This window comes from Mastigoproctus giganteus, chromosome 5, assembly GCF_048544385.1.
Source record: "Mastigoproctus giganteus isolate SK-2022 chromosome 5, ASM4854438v1, whole genome shotgun sequence".
Taxonomy (NCBI): Eukaryota; Metazoa; Arthropoda; class Arachnida; order Uropygi; family Thelyphonidae; genus Mastigoproctus; species Mastigoproctus giganteus.
The window spans coordinates 202,808,295-202,824,050 of record NC_143579.1 but is presented as its reverse complement, the minus strand read 5'-3'; the positions used below and the strand labels follow the sequence as shown (position 1 = coordinate 202,824,050).

The 15,756-nt window shown below is 38.4% G+C and overlaps 1 protein-coding gene across 1 annotated transcript in view; it reads left to right on the top strand.

The window, feature by feature from the left end:
- Positions 1-6,347: 6,347 nt before the first annotated feature.
- The window catches only part of mRpL16 (mitochondrial ribosomal protein L16), a 95,857-nt gene continuing 86,448 nt past the window's right edge, over positions 6,348-15,756 (top strand). Inside the window, exon 1 of the mRNA XM_090374333.1 lies at positions 6,348-6,558. Within this exon, the coding sequence (XP_090230459.1) occupies positions 6,507-6,558 (52 nt within the window). The 5' untranslated portion in view covers positions 6,348-6,506. The remainder of the gene's footprint in view (positions 6,559-15,756) is intronic.

Below are 15,756 nucleotides of genomic sequence, written 5' to 3'. Positions count from 1 at the left end.
GTAACATATAGTTTTAATGTTTGGTATGTTAGCGTCGTAAATGTGAAATTTAAACAGAAACTACTTTCAATTCAGAGACAAATGATCCTTTCATTGTTCAAAATTTGTAGAAGTGTCCACCAACGCTTATACAGGTTCTGTCGCTTGATTTGTATGTGGCTTATAGAGCCTTTATTTATAATCTAAGGAAGGGTTTGTCGTTAGAATTCATAGAATTAAAAGAGGATATAACCAGTGGTGAGCTATAGTGGGCTCGCGAGAGCCCGTTGTTTAAACGATTATTTATTTTTCAGATGAAATCCTGAATGCAATTATTGAGTATCCATAGCCGAAACTACAGTAGGGCGAGCGGGGCCCCGTCCTCACCATTTTAATGGCGCAATCAATCAATTATGTATTTTAAGATTGCTTCATTTTTGATTTAATTACAGTCGGACCTCTGTTTAACCAACTTCTTTATACCGATTTTTTTTATTCCCCTTGGTAATTCCATTTAAAACAGTTTCCGTTGAACAAAGAAAACCTATGCAGTCACATACCGAGAAGTCGCGCTAGTCAATATGCTTTCCATAGCCAGTCAGAGGATTATGAAGATTCTCGACACGGATTATAGCCTCAGGTCAACCTGTGTTGTGGTTCTCCTTTACTCCTACAAACGGGCATGTTTTTCGGAGAAGTGAGTGATCCACGCCTTCCAGTAAATTTCTTTATATGCATACAATTTAAAAAAAAAAAAAAAAAAAAATTGTATGCATATCACCAATTTTCAAAAAACCAGTGCGAATTAAGGATGATTGCTAAAGAACTAGATCTGGAGACTATAAAGATCGGTCGTGTGTTCGGGCCACGATGTAGCTTGCGGACGGCAATTGCGGTTTAGAGGAATTATCCCGCTTTGTGCAAACATTTTGAATCAGAAGTTAAATATTCCGGATTATTAAGTCGACTTTTAATCTGGAATTTCGTAACCATTTAGCACTAATGATCGACATCTTGCAGGAGCTCTCTTACCTTTACAGAAAGCTAAGAGACCTTTACAGAATTACTATGGTAAAAGCAGATAAATTAATTATTCTAACTATCAATGCTATTGCTAATTATAAAATTCTGAAGGAAATTATGAAGCTAAAATTGAGAGCATGTTGAAGTGGAAAGAATTTGAAGAAACCAAATTCGAAAGAAAGAACACATTAGCATTAGCATTAGTAGAGGCATATGATGCAAGAAAGCAAGCTCATGCAGCATCAGCCAAAAAAAAAAAAAAAAAAAAAAAAAAACTTCCACTTCACCCCTCCGTTCGTTCGAAATACCTGTCCAGCTGAGCCTTAAATTTATTTAGGCTATCAACTCCCATAACAAGGGATGGAAATCTGTTCCACCAACCAATTACCAGCTGGCTACAGGCAAATTTCCGCACATCTATCCTACATCTGTCTTTCTTCAATTTGAATTTATGCCCTTTCAGGTGATTATTCTGAGAAAGAGGCAGACTCCCATCACCATTGAGCATGCTCAAACCATTCAAGGCTTTATACACCTCTATCGGGTCACCTGGCCGGTGCCTAGTCGACAGACACTGTAATTTGCAAAATTTAAGCCTTTCTTCGTAAGAGTAACCCTTTGTTCCATTCACTAATCTTGTTGCCCTTCTCTGTACTCGTTCCAGCATCTCTACATCCTTCTTGAAATGAGGCCTCCAGACCTGTATACAGTACTCTAGGTGTGGCCTGACCATTGCCTTATACAAGGGAATAATCACCTCCTTATCCCTGCTAGAAAAATTTATATATATCATCGACAATACACCATGAGCTACTCTTGCAGCCCGTCTGCACTGCTCAGAAAACTTCATATCTGCCTGCACAACCACCCCCAAGTCCCTTTCATTCTCTACCACTGTCAGTGTAGTACCACAGAGTTGATACGTTGCTCTGCGGTTGCTGTTTCCCATATGTAGTACTTTACATTTGTCAATGTTAAACTTCATTTGCCACCTCTCAGCCCATCTGCTCAACCTTTCCAGATCCTGTTGAAGTAGCATAGTGTCAGTAGTGTCCTTAACAACCCTGCCAACTTTTGTATCGTCTGAAACTTGGACATTAAGCTTGATATACCATCATCAATATTATTTATAAATACAGAAAACAATAATGGACCCAACACTGAACCCTGATGGACTCCACTAATAATATTTGAAAAATTACCTGGTGACAAGTTATTAAATGCATTGTTTTATCTTTAAAGGATACGTTATTAATGCGATTTGTTATTAGTGTTATTATCCTTTAAGGATAAGTTATTAGTGCGACCATTGAAAGAATTTTTAAACATATGCTACCGGAAATCGTGGAATATGAAAGAACTTTCGTCTCGGTGGCCAGACGGTGAAAACCAAATAAGAAATTTGTTTTCTGATAAAATATGAAATAAAAATTATGATATTAGAGATTTTGTCAGTTTATCTCCAAAATCGAGTGAAATTCCGTTTTCAATTAAGAAAGCCAGAAATATCTTTGAAACCTTCCATTAGCACTGCTGAAGCTGAGCGAGCTTTCAGCGTAATGAATAATATTGAGCGAATGAACGAATAATATTGACAATTAAACACGTTGCAGATTATGATGCAGAACTGGAATTTGGGGAGTACAACGTCTACAGAAAGGACAGACGGGATAGGAAGGGAGGAGGGGTTATGCTATTGGTTAAGAAACACATAAAAACCAAGGAAGTGAAGCCAGTCGACATCGCTGGACAGTGCAGTGTTGAGTCAGTTTGGTGTGACATAAGCATTGGGAGATCAAAATTGAGAGTAGGAGTGTGCTATTGTCCTAATGACTCTGATGAGTATAATAAGAAACTGTACAGGGAAATAGAGTGGGCCAGTAAATCAGAGAGTCTTATAATGGAGATTTTAATTTCCCAGATATTGACTGGAATTTGGGGGCTGGTCACTCACAAACTAGCAGGGCTTTTGTGGATTTATTGGATGATTGTTTTCTACATCAGCATGTTCGGGAGGCAACTAGAGGGAGTAATACTCTTGATTTGATTATCAGCAGTGATTCTTCATGCATTAAGAATCTGCAGATAAATGAACCACTAGGTGGCAGTGATCACAGTGTGCTGAAGTGGGATTTACTCAAAGGGGTAACTACCATTAGGGGTAAAGGGAAGGGTTATTGCTTCCGTAAAGGCGACTACGATGGACTGAGACAGTATTTCAATTCTATACAGTGGGACCAACTGATGATGTTACCAACAGCAAATTCAAAATGGGAAGCATTCAAAGAACTTATCTTGGAAGCTACTAGGCTTTACATACCAAATAAGAAATATTGTTCAAGGTTTAGGCCAAAATGGATGTCAGATGAATTAATGAGGCATATGGCAGAGAAGAAAAATGCATGTGATACTTACAAATTAACACATGACACAGAAGCCTATGATAGATACAAGTTGATATGCAACCAAGTTACAAAGGAGGTTAGGCAGGCGAAGGCAGATTACGAGAAATCCTTGGCAAGGGATGCAAAGAGTTCTTTACTTATGTAAACACTAGAAGGAAGGGGATGAATCAGATTGGTCCACTTGATATTGATGGGTCAACTGTTGATTATTCTGCTCAGGTAGCTAACAAACTAAATGAATATTTTGCATCGACATTCACACATGAGGAGTTATTCAGCTAGGGGAATGCCATAGGTGTATTCAACTCTAGCAGTAAGCTACAGAATCTTAAAATAACTGGGAGTAAAGTGGAGGAGAAACTGTTGAACATAAACACAAGAAAGGCACCCGGGGTGGATGGGATCTATCCAGTTATATTAAAGGAGGCAGCAAAGGAAGTAAGCAAACCCTTAGCCATAATTATGAGAGCTTCCTTGGACTCAGGGGGAGGTACCCAAAAACTGGAAATGTGCAAATGTGACCGCAATTTACAAAGGAGGATCAAAGGCTGACACAAGTAATTATAGACCTGTGAGCTTAACTTCTGTTCCAGGAAAATTAATGGAGGCACTGGTTTAAGAAGCACTGCAGGATCATATAGACTTCAGTTATAGCTCGGACACAGCATGGTTTTGTTAAGGGGAAGTCTTGCCTGACCAATTTGATTGGATACTATGATGCAGTCACAAAAGAACTGGATGCAGGGAATAGCTTTGATATTATATACTTGGATCTTAGAAAGGCTTTTGATACTGTTGCACATGGAAGACTGCTACACAAATTGGAGCAGTGTGACATTGGAGGCAAATTGCTGCTATGGATAAAGGGGTGGTTGAGGGGGAGAAGACAGAGAGTGGTAATCAATGGACACTGCTCATCGTCGACTAATGTTATTAGTGGAGTCCCTCAGGGCTCAGTGTTGGGTCCATTATTGTTTTCTGTATTTATAAATGATATTGATGATGGTATATCATGCTTAATGTCCAAGTTTGCAGACGATACAAAGGTTGGCAGGGTTGTCAAGGACACTACTGACACTATGCTGCTGCAGCAGGATCTGGAAAGGTTGAGCAGATGGGCTGAGAGGTGGCAAATGAAGTTTAACATTGACAAATGTAAAGTATTACACATGGGAAACAGCAACCCCAGAGCAACGTATCAACTCTGTGGTACTACACTGACAGTGGTAGAGAATGAAAGGGACTTGGGGGTGGTTGTGCAGGCAGATATGAAGTTCTCTGTGCAGTGCAGACGGGCTGCAAGGTTAGCTCATGGAGTATTGTCAACGATATACAGGAATTTTTCTAGCAGGGATAAGGAGGTCATTATTCCCTTGTATAAGGCAATGGTCAGGCCACACCTAGAGTACTGTATACAGGTCTGGAGGTCTCATTTCAAGAAGGATGTAGAGCTGCTGGAACGAGTACAGAGAAGGGCAACAAGATTAGTGGATGGAACAAACTTGTGCTCTTACGAAGAAAGGCTTAAATTTTGCAAATTACAGTGTCTGGAGACTAGGCACCAGCGAGGTTATCTGATAGAGTTGTATAAAGCCTTGAATGGTTTGAGCATGCTCAATGGTGATGGGATTCTTCCTTTAGCTCAGAATAATCACCTGAGAGGGCATAAATTCAAATTGAGGAAAGACAGATGTAGGATAGACGTGAGGAAATTTGCCTTTAGCCAGCTGGTGGTGGTTGGTGGAACAGACTTCCATCCCTTGTAGTGGAGGTTGATAGCCTAAATAAGTTTAAGGCTCAGCTGGAGAGGTAATTTGAACGAACAGAGGGGTGAAGTGGAAGTGGTTTTTTTGGCTTATGCTGCATAAGCTTACTTTCTTGCATCGAATGCCTCTACTAATGCTAATGCTAATGATGACCATACATCTAAATGGAAAACCATTGCTTCAGTTTGATCCGGATCGTTACGTCGAATCATTCCTCTGTAATCATTGCTCAACTATTGAGCAAAGCAGAAGATCGACAACGAATATTAATAAAGAATTGCATAATCTTGACTATTGTGTAATCATTTTATTTTTCATGTAATCTGTGATTTTTGTGTACTTTTTCTAGAAAGTTTTTTTTTTTTAATGTAATGTTTTTTTTTATATTGTGGAATGTTTTGTGATAGTTATGCTATTTGTGATATGGGAAATATTTCATGTTATTTTTTATTCGCAATATTAAAATTTTATCATGAAAAAAATGTATCCATTATATGTCGCTAATTGTTAAAAAAAAGTTGCGCGTGTGCCGAGCACACGCACCTTTTTTTATGAAGATGAAACATACTTCGCGTTTCTTTTAGGTACTGTATTTTGATTTGTATATATTTATTACGAAATAAAAGAGCTTTTTTATTCTAAATATTTTATTGATAATTCACAAATGTACATAATTTTTGGAAGACAAGATATAATGGATTTATGATAACTAAAGTAGGAGATGTATACTTACGATTGCAACGTATCTAAATATCTCTGGAATTATTTTTTGCGTCCACTTCCTTTGTGCCCACATCATAGTATCCAATGAAATTTGTCAGATAAGACTTCCCCTTAATGGTATTCCCGGTACTCTGTCTGAATTATTACTGCAGTCTTGACTAGATGATGTTGTGTATGTGCAAGAATGGCATATGAACAGAACTGCACATTTTGGATGGGAAGAGTAACCTTCCCAACGCCAGCATGTTTTTTCATCCATAAATTTAAATAATTTAATCAATTATTCGATAAACTATTACTTCGCTTAATATCAATACACTATTCATAATAATTAATCCAATAAGTTTGGAATCAGTTATTAATTAGCTTTTTTTTATTATTATTATTTTTTTATACATTTCATTAAATATTAGGTACGATATTGGTGGCGCTGGGAGGTTGATTCAGCTAGTTGACACTGTATATACTACTCTGTGTCTGTGATTATGATTATATACAAAAACCAGCATGGAAAATTTGAAATCTTGTTCATAGTGTAGTGTTATTCTATTTATTTTTAAACAGCGATTTGTAAGTTATAACTGTAGTTGTAAAGTTAGATCCTTTTAAAATGCACGCTATAAGATATGGTGAACAACTATCTTTTGGTCGTCTGCTCCCAAGTAAGGTTTTATGATACGTCTAGTACAGTACAGTGTGTTTCGCAACTTTGTATAGTAACATTATTATTATTAGCCATATGGGGCAAGGAAGCCTGTGGCTTATGCTGCACCAGCTTAAAAAAAAAAAAAATTCTGAATTACCCCGAGAGAGAGAGAGAGAGAGAGAGAGAGTGTGTCAGTCAGAAGTAGAAGGGAATCACCAAGAAAGAGAAAAATGATATCCAGCTCAGAACCCTGGGTGTGCCAAGATGTGAGCCCCCGGAGTTGTTCGGGAAGTTATTTCTGAGTGAAAAATGTTATACGAATGCGGTTTCGATTCTCACCGTTTACGGAGTTGGTAACCCTTCTAATTCATCGTGAGTAGCAGTGACTGACACGATCAGCTCGCTATGGTTAGTCTTAGGGTGTTTATTCTCCCCCCCCCCACACTGTTTTAAAATCGGGGACTCGTTTTCCGATTCTGAAACGGTGGCAAGGGAGGGATAAACACCCTAAGACTAATGTAGCGGGCTAGACATGTCAGTCACTGCTACGCGCAACTAGGGCTGCCACCTCTCCAACCTTAAAAATGAGGACATTTGGGCAGAAAAATCCGGACTTTTGAGGACCCTTTCCCTATTTTACCAAAACACAGCTTACATTCTCTTACAGTCTTTTCAAAAATGCCTAAGCCTTTAAATAACAGTTTATTATGATAATAGGATAATAACACAGTCACTGGCAAAGTAATAACATGTTAAACATTTTAATTGAATATCTCAAATTCCTTAAATTAACAGAATTCACACTTGCCATTCTTATGCGGATTGCTTAATTCATAAAAAATGATACACAAAAAATGTAATTATGGTACGAATGAAAAAATACTTTTTTTTTTTTTCTCATTGTAATTTATTTGCTGTTCTCTACATTTCTTTTATATTTTTCCACTGATGCAATTTTTCTCTGTAAATCTGTGTTTTTGGATAAATATGAATGGAAATATTTTCACAGTATGGCACTGAAATTGAATTTTGTAAGCATTAGTCCTTTAATTGAATCCACAGTAAACAAATTTCTATCCCTTAGACCACTGCCTCTCCATCATTGAAAACAGTCTTTCAATAAATGTATTATGTGGTGGTATGGAAAAGAAGAATTGAGCAAATATTACAGCTCCGTGAAAAACTCTTCATTCTTACAGTGGCTAAAATAATTAGTCCATCTTACATTACAAGGAACAGAAACATCAGTATCCTTAATTTCCGCTACTGATCAAAGCACTTCACACACACACACACACACACACACTCACCTTTTGTATGAAGGTACCTAATTGTTGAAACCACACTATCCCATTCAAGTGGCTCTTTTAAAGACATCCACCTGAATGAAGAAACTTCTTCCAGTAGTTTCAACCACATGTCCAAGTATTCAGTGCATGATGAATATAAGTTCTGGACATTTCTTCTGAAAACTCCACATTTCTCTGTATATCCTTCTTCTTGCCTATTCTCCAACATTTCCTTCACTTTGAGGGAAATTAACTGGCATTTACTTCTTTCTGACAGAATATTGCTTACGGACGCAAGAGCTTCAATAACTTCTGTCAAAGAATTGTTATTCCTTTCACTGCCCATTATATGTGAATTGAAGACTGACATTACAGTTTGGCAAGTTTCACTAAACTCATCTTCAAAGAAAAGTTTTAAAATCTTGGGGGGAGGATTTCTTGAGACAAAAAGAAAGACCTTAGGGCTGGATAAATACTTATAATCCTTTCAGTTGCAGGTAATAGAGAAAGCCAGCATTTTCTGCTATGATACAGAAGTTTTTTATAGGTAACCTCAGTAAATTCGCATAATTTTTTTAGGTTTTCAACACGCACAGTGTAGACACTGAAATAATTAAAAATCTTAAGAACGATGGAGTCAATATCTACATCATTTGTATCTGCTCCATGTAGGTTACAGTTATACAGAATGTGGGCAGGGCAGCCTACTCCTATTAGCGATCAACCAAATAATCTTTGTAAAATTGAAAATACATTATTCCCATTGTATCTCCACACTCCTCCAAACACGATGTTACAATTACCTCCACCAAATACAATATTTTTCTTATCCAGGCCACTTTTACATAAACATAGCCAGAAATAGTAGCTGTGGTCTTATCTGATTTGCTATTTAATTCTATTAGCTTACCCTTTGAGCCACCATTTATCCACTCAGTGTTGCACAAGAATAGGGAAAATTTTCAGAAATCCATGATTAGTGGCATCAGTGGAAACTCCAAAAAACTGTACATTCTGCTGGGACTTAACAACTTCTTTAACTGAATGAACTGCTAAGACAGAATTAATTATGGCTTCAGTCTTTGTTTTTGCACAAGATAACTTCCTGGCAATATCTGAATCAGAGCATATCGACTTTAATAATTCTGCTGTACAAGACATCGATTTATAGCTGTGGTGATGTGCCACCATATGAAAGACAAGGGTTAGAAACTCTTGCATCAAGCCTTTTAGGGGCATTCACTAAAAAGTCCATTACAGTGCTGCAAGATTTTTCAAATCTAATTTTCTTATGTTTCTCTGAATTCATGTGGATGTCCAAATCACCTGAACCCTTGTTGGCAACCGAAATATAGCTTTCTGAACCACAAATGATGCATTCTGCCTCCTCATCTACTCTTCCCTTTCGAAAACCTGGATATTTCATCTTCAAATTGTCCGTAAACTTGCACTTCCTTTTTGGCATAATTGGTATTCGTGAATTTACGTACATTAAAGAATTATTTTAATTTAAATAGTAGAAATAAAAAATTATTTGAAGTGACTGATTATTTCATCAACTGATAATTAAGAAATATTGCATACAAAAACTATGCTTACTCATATATAAATATGATGAATTAAAGCTGGGCGAATCAAATTATTGTTTATACGAACTGCTGAAAGAAGAATAGAAAATGCGAGATCTCTTAATTAAAAAAATGTGCAATCGTAATTTTAATTTAGAATAAATTCACTTAATTAGAATGAATTTCAGGTAAAATAAGTAACAAGAGAAAATTTATTTTGAATTGTCTACTCACCAAGAATGTAAAAGAGAATAAAAAAAATGGAGTGAAAAACTCAAATTGCACGAACAAGATGTGATTAACTCCAAACGTTTGATAAACTCCTGAATCTGCATTGTTTACAGCCTGGAGTGAAGTTCTTGGGATTACTTTTGCAAAACTGACTGGTGTATGCCTTACAAATTTTACCAATGATGAGGATCAGGAGATTTTCAAATTTTAAGAGCCAAAATTTCAGATATTTTAAAAATTTTAGAAATTCCTCCCGGACATTCCATGATAAGTAAAAAAAATGAGGGTGGATGGCAGCCCTACTCACAACGATCAATCAGAAAGGGTACCAGCTTGTAAAGATTAACCTGAAATACTTTTGTAGCGTGTATGTAAATATATTCAGAGGCATGGATGTGTGTGTTTGCAAACGATGAAGTCAGGTCATTGTTATGTGTCATAACAGAAGTAATGGAAAAGTTTGTTTTCCAGTGCATAAATATAAATGTACATATATGCATTTTGTACAGAATTTTGCAACTGTAATGGCAATGCTGCTGTGGAGGAAGATTGGCACAACGATGACAGTTTCAAGGTTACTTTTGTTATGACAGAATGACCTGATATTCGTGTCAGCTTGCACAAATGCTTGGGCCTACTGCGTGCATTTACATACACACTACATTTCAAAAATTCGTGGCTTCATAAAAGTTGAGAATCGGACACCCATGTTGCGCATGTTCGTATAACATTTTTCGTCTAGAATTACGGATGGAAGCCTGTTCCAACAATCAACCACCTGCTGGTAGAAGGCGGTTGGGATGGGATTCAAGGGAGAACTAGACAAATTCTTGGAGGCTACGGATGGGTGAACTGTGTGTGTTTTTTTTTTTTTTTTTTTTTTGGCTGATGTTATATAAGCTTGCTTTCTTACATCAGTGCTACTACCACTTAGGAATTACCTCCCGAAGCAATGGCATTCTTTATAATAAATACGGGACATTCTTTATAATAAATATAGTCAGTGTTTAAAAATTGCAAGAGTGAGATGTAGTAGTAGCACATTCTACAACTAAAAATAAGAAAAATATTTATATTAAACATACGTTTAAAAAGCTTTTATTTCCGAGGTATTAATCGTAAATTACAAAAAAAATGTGTAAAATGGGAAAACCTTGTTATACACTGAAAAGACAGAATTTGTGGGATACCTGATTCCTGGGAAATGCAACATGGTCACCCCTCTCGCTAGTGGACGAAACCACTGCTTGGCAGGTATATAGGTTCAATGTCAGTATGGATAAACATTGTAAGTTAACCGACTTTGAAGGGGGGATGATAGTGGGTGCCTGATACATGGTCACTCTACTGCGGAGGTGGTACAGAAATTGCACTATCCGCATTCAAGAGTATATCGAGAATACACCATTTCTGGAATAGCAACTCGTGGACAGTGCTGTGGGTGGAGAAAGGTGGTGGATGAACATGGCCATCGATGTCTGTTTCGCATTGTTTCAGCCAACTGGATAGCGACAGTGGCACAAATCACTGCCAACTTCAACGAAGGAGGTGCCAGAAACTCCACCACCAAGACCATCAGGTGATCATTAGTTGTAATAGGTTATGAGACTGCTGACCCACCAGAGTCCCATTGCTAACACCACAACACAGGACTCTATACCTCAACTGGGTGAAAGAACATTGGCACTGGACCTTGGATGATTGGAGATGGGTCTCCTGGTCCGATGAATCCCGTTTCCAGTTATATCAAGCGGACAGGAGGGTGTATACCTGGCAGAAACCGCAGAAAGCTATGCACCGGTAATGTCAACAAGGAGCTGTTCAGGCAGGTGGATGGTTGGTAATGGTCTGGGGCATGTTCAGCTGGCACATGTTGGAATCCCTGGTATGACACATCTCTGAATGGTCCAGGTTATGTGTCCATCCTTGCAGACCATCTGCATCCCTTCATGGTCATTGTGCACCCACAGGGCAATGAACTCTTCCAACAGGACAATGCACCTCCCCACAGAGGTATGATGACTTGAATATGGTTCGAAGAGCATTCTGCAGATTTACCACTGTGGAATGGCCTCCCTCTTCACCAAACACGAACCCTGTGGAGCATCTTTGGGATGCTACGGAAGGTCCGTTCAAACCAGGAATACAATGGAATTGTGGACATCGGTGCAGTAAGCATGGATGAAAATACCTGTGGAACGCTTTCATGAACTAGTGGAATCAATGCCTTGCTGTGTGACTGCCCTTATCCGAGTAAAAGGTGGACCTACCCATATTCGGTAGGTATCCCATGATTTCTGACCACTCAGTATACTCCAGTTTGCAATAAAAATAATACTATAAAATGGTTGCTAGAACAGCAAATAAGCTGTTCTAGCAACTTGTTTGCATATATGGAAATATTTTATAATTTATTATGAAATATTTTGGATTAACTATTATAAAATAGTTTTGAAATATTTTATAATAAAAATTCATACCTATTGTATGATTTCAAAGAATATATAGGTAGTAGTAGTAGTAGTGGCATGTGATGCAAGAAAGCATGTGTATGAGCTTATGCAGCATCAGCCAAAAAAAAAAAAAAAAATCACACCATTCCCTCCAAATGCCTGCCCAGTTCCTCCTTAAATTTATTCAACCTATCAACTTCCATGACAGATAGAAGTTTGTTCCAGCAATTAACCACCCGCTGGCTAAAGGCAAATATCCGCACATCTATTCTACATCTGTCTTTTCTTAATTTGAATTTATGCCCCCTTAGGTTCGTAATCTGAACAAGTGGAAGGATTCCCATCAGAATTCAGCGTGCTCAACCCATTCAAGGCCTTATACACCTCAATCAGATCAACGTGCAGGTGCCTAGTCTCAGCCACTGCAATTTGCAGAACTTAAGCCTCTCTTGGTAAGAGAATCCCTTCATTCCCCTCACCAATCTTGTTGCCCTTCTCTGTACACGCTTAAGTAAATCTACATCCTTCCTAAAATGAGGCCTCCAGACCTATACGCAGTACTCAAGGTGTGGCCTGACCATTGCCTTATACAGAAGGACAATCACCTCCTTCTCCCTGCTAGAATAATTCTTATATATCATTGACAAAACCCCATGACGTGCCCTGGCAGCCTGACTGCATTGCTCAGAAAACTTCATATCTGACTGCACAATTACTCCCAGTTCTTTTTCATTTTCTACCACCTTAAGTGTAGTACCACACAGTTCGTACGTTTCTCTGGGGTTACTTCTACCCATATGCAGTACTTTGCATTTGTCAAGGTTAAACTTCAGTTGCCACTTCTTAGTCCATCTGCCCAAATTATCTAGATCCTGTTGCAGTAGCACACTGCCATTACTGTCATTAACAACCCTGCCAACCTTTGTATCATCTGCAAACTTCGACATGAAGCCTGATATACCTTCATCAATATCATTGATAAATATACAAAACAACAGTGGACCTAACACCGAACCCTGTGGGACTCCACTAATAACATTAGTCCAAGAAGAGCAGCACCCATTGATTACCAAGCTCTGTCTTCTCCCACTTAACCATCCTTTTATCCATTGTAGCAACGTATCCTTAATACCATTCTGCTCCAATTTGTACAATAGTCTTTCATGCGCAACAGTGTCAAAAGCTTTCCTGAAATCCAAATATATGATATCAAAATTATTTTTTGCATCCAGTTCCTTTGTAACCACATCATAATATCCTATCAAATTTGTCAGACAAGACTTTCTCTCAACAAACCCATGCTGTGTCTGAATTATTGCTGCAGTCTTGTCTAGATGATCCTGCAATGCATCTTTAAGCAGTGACTCCATTATTTTACCTGGAACAGAAGTTAAACTAACTGGTCTGTAATTACTCGTGTCACCCATCAATCGATCCCCCTTTGTGAATTGGGGATACATTTGCACATCTCCAGTCCGTGGGAAACTCCCCTGAGTCCAAGGATGTGCTCATAATTATGGCTAAGGGTTTGCTTAGTTGCTTTGCCGCCTCCTTTAATATAACTGGATAGATCCCATCCACCCCAGGTTCTTTTCTTATGTTTAACTTCAAAAATTTCTCCTCCACTTTGCTTTCAGTTATTACAAAATGATTAAGTACCCTGCTACAATTTGATAACCTTCTGCCATTTTCAAACCTTAATAATTCCTCATGTGTGAATGTAGATGCAAAATACTCATTCAGTTTGTTTGCTATCTGAGCAGGATCATCAACAGTCAAACCATCGATGTCAAGTGGACCAATCAGATTCAACCCCTTCCTTTTAGAGTTTATATAAGTAAAGAAATCCTTGCTGTTTTTCTTAGCATCTTTTGCCAAGGATTTCTCGTAATCTGCCTTCGCCTGCCTAACCTCCTTTGTGACCTGATTACAGACTAGCTTATATTTGCCTAGGCTTCTGAATCGCTTGATAATTTATATGCATCCCATGCATTTTTCTTCTCTGTTACGAGTCTCATTAGTTCATTAGATAACCATTTAGGCCTAAACCTTGAACAATATTTCTTAATAGGCATGAAACTTTTAGTAGCATCCACGATTAATTCCTTGAATGCTTCCCACTTAGAATTTACTGTTGGTAGCATCGTCAGTTTATCCCACTGTACAGAATTTAAAAACTGTCGGAGACCACTGTGCTCACCTTTACAGAAGCAAAAACCCTTTCCTTTACCCCTGATGGTAATTAAATCTTTAAGTAAATCCCACATCAGTACACTGTGATCACTGTCACCTAGTGGTTCCTTTATCTGCAAATTCTTAATACACCAATGATCACTGCTGATAACCAGATCAAGAGTATTACTTTCTCTTGTTGCCCCTCGAACATGCTGCTGCAGAAAACAATCATCGAATAAATCCACAAAAGTCTGACTAGTGTGTGAGTGACCAACCCAAAAGTTCCAGTCAATATCTGGGAAGTTAAAATCCCCCATTATAAGACATTCCGATTTACTAGCCCACTCTATTTCTCTGTACAATTGTTCATTATATTCATTCGAGTCATTAGGCCTATAACACACTCCTACTCTTATTTTTACTTTCTCAGTGCTTATGTCACACCAAACTGACTCAACAGTGCTCTGTTCATCTATATCAACTGGATGCACTTCTTTTGATTTTATGTTTTTCTTAATTAACAGCATAATACCTCCTCCCTTTCTATCCTGTCTATCCTTTCTGAGGCGCCTCCGTAGCCAGGTGGGCAGGAGCGGAAGTGTATAGCACACGCTTCTTGATTAGACCGGGGGTCGAGCCCGTGACCACCAAACACGGAGGATGCGGAAAGGTCAGGGAATGACCACCGCATATCCTCGGAGCAATATGGCCTTAGTTGCTAATGCTCCTAAAAACCGAACAACAACTATCCTTTCTGTACATATTGTACTCCCCAAATTCCAGTTCAGCATTCCTTATATCTGTGTGACACCACGTCTCTGCTATCCCAACAATATCCGCCTTTGATGTCTTGACCAACACTTCAAATTCATCAAATTTACTTGCTATACTTCTAGCATTGGTATACATGCAAGCATACATGCTCCTACTCCTATTCCTAGTTACCCTAACACATCCCATATACCCACCTATTTCAGGATGACTGCCATCCGTCCCTGAAACCCCCAACACCCCACGCTCCTGGTCGCTACTTATTCTAATAGAAGTTGTGCAAGAATCACCTTCACCTCTGCCTACGGCTACTGTTAAACTATTAGTCCTTGTATCCCCCCAAGCTAGCAGTTTTCCGACCCACCTAACACTGTCTCGATAGCATCAGCAAATATTCTTGCACCCTTTCTATTTAAGTGTATCCCATCCTTATAGAAGCAGTCTCTCCTGTTAACAAGTACAGTTCAGGCTAAAAAAAATTCTACTCCTTGAGCCTTGCACATTCTTTCCAGGGCCGAATTGATCGACAAGGCTGTCATCATATATTCCCTTCTATTGTGTCTGGGCAGAATTGCAGACACTTTCAAATTCAACCCTAATTCTCGGCATTTGTTCAACAGTGATTCTTAAGTAATTCTTCCGGTCTCCTACTCCTAATATCATTAGTGCCAGCGTGTATAACTATATCACCTTTTGTGCCCTTAAAAGATGATATCCACTCTACAAC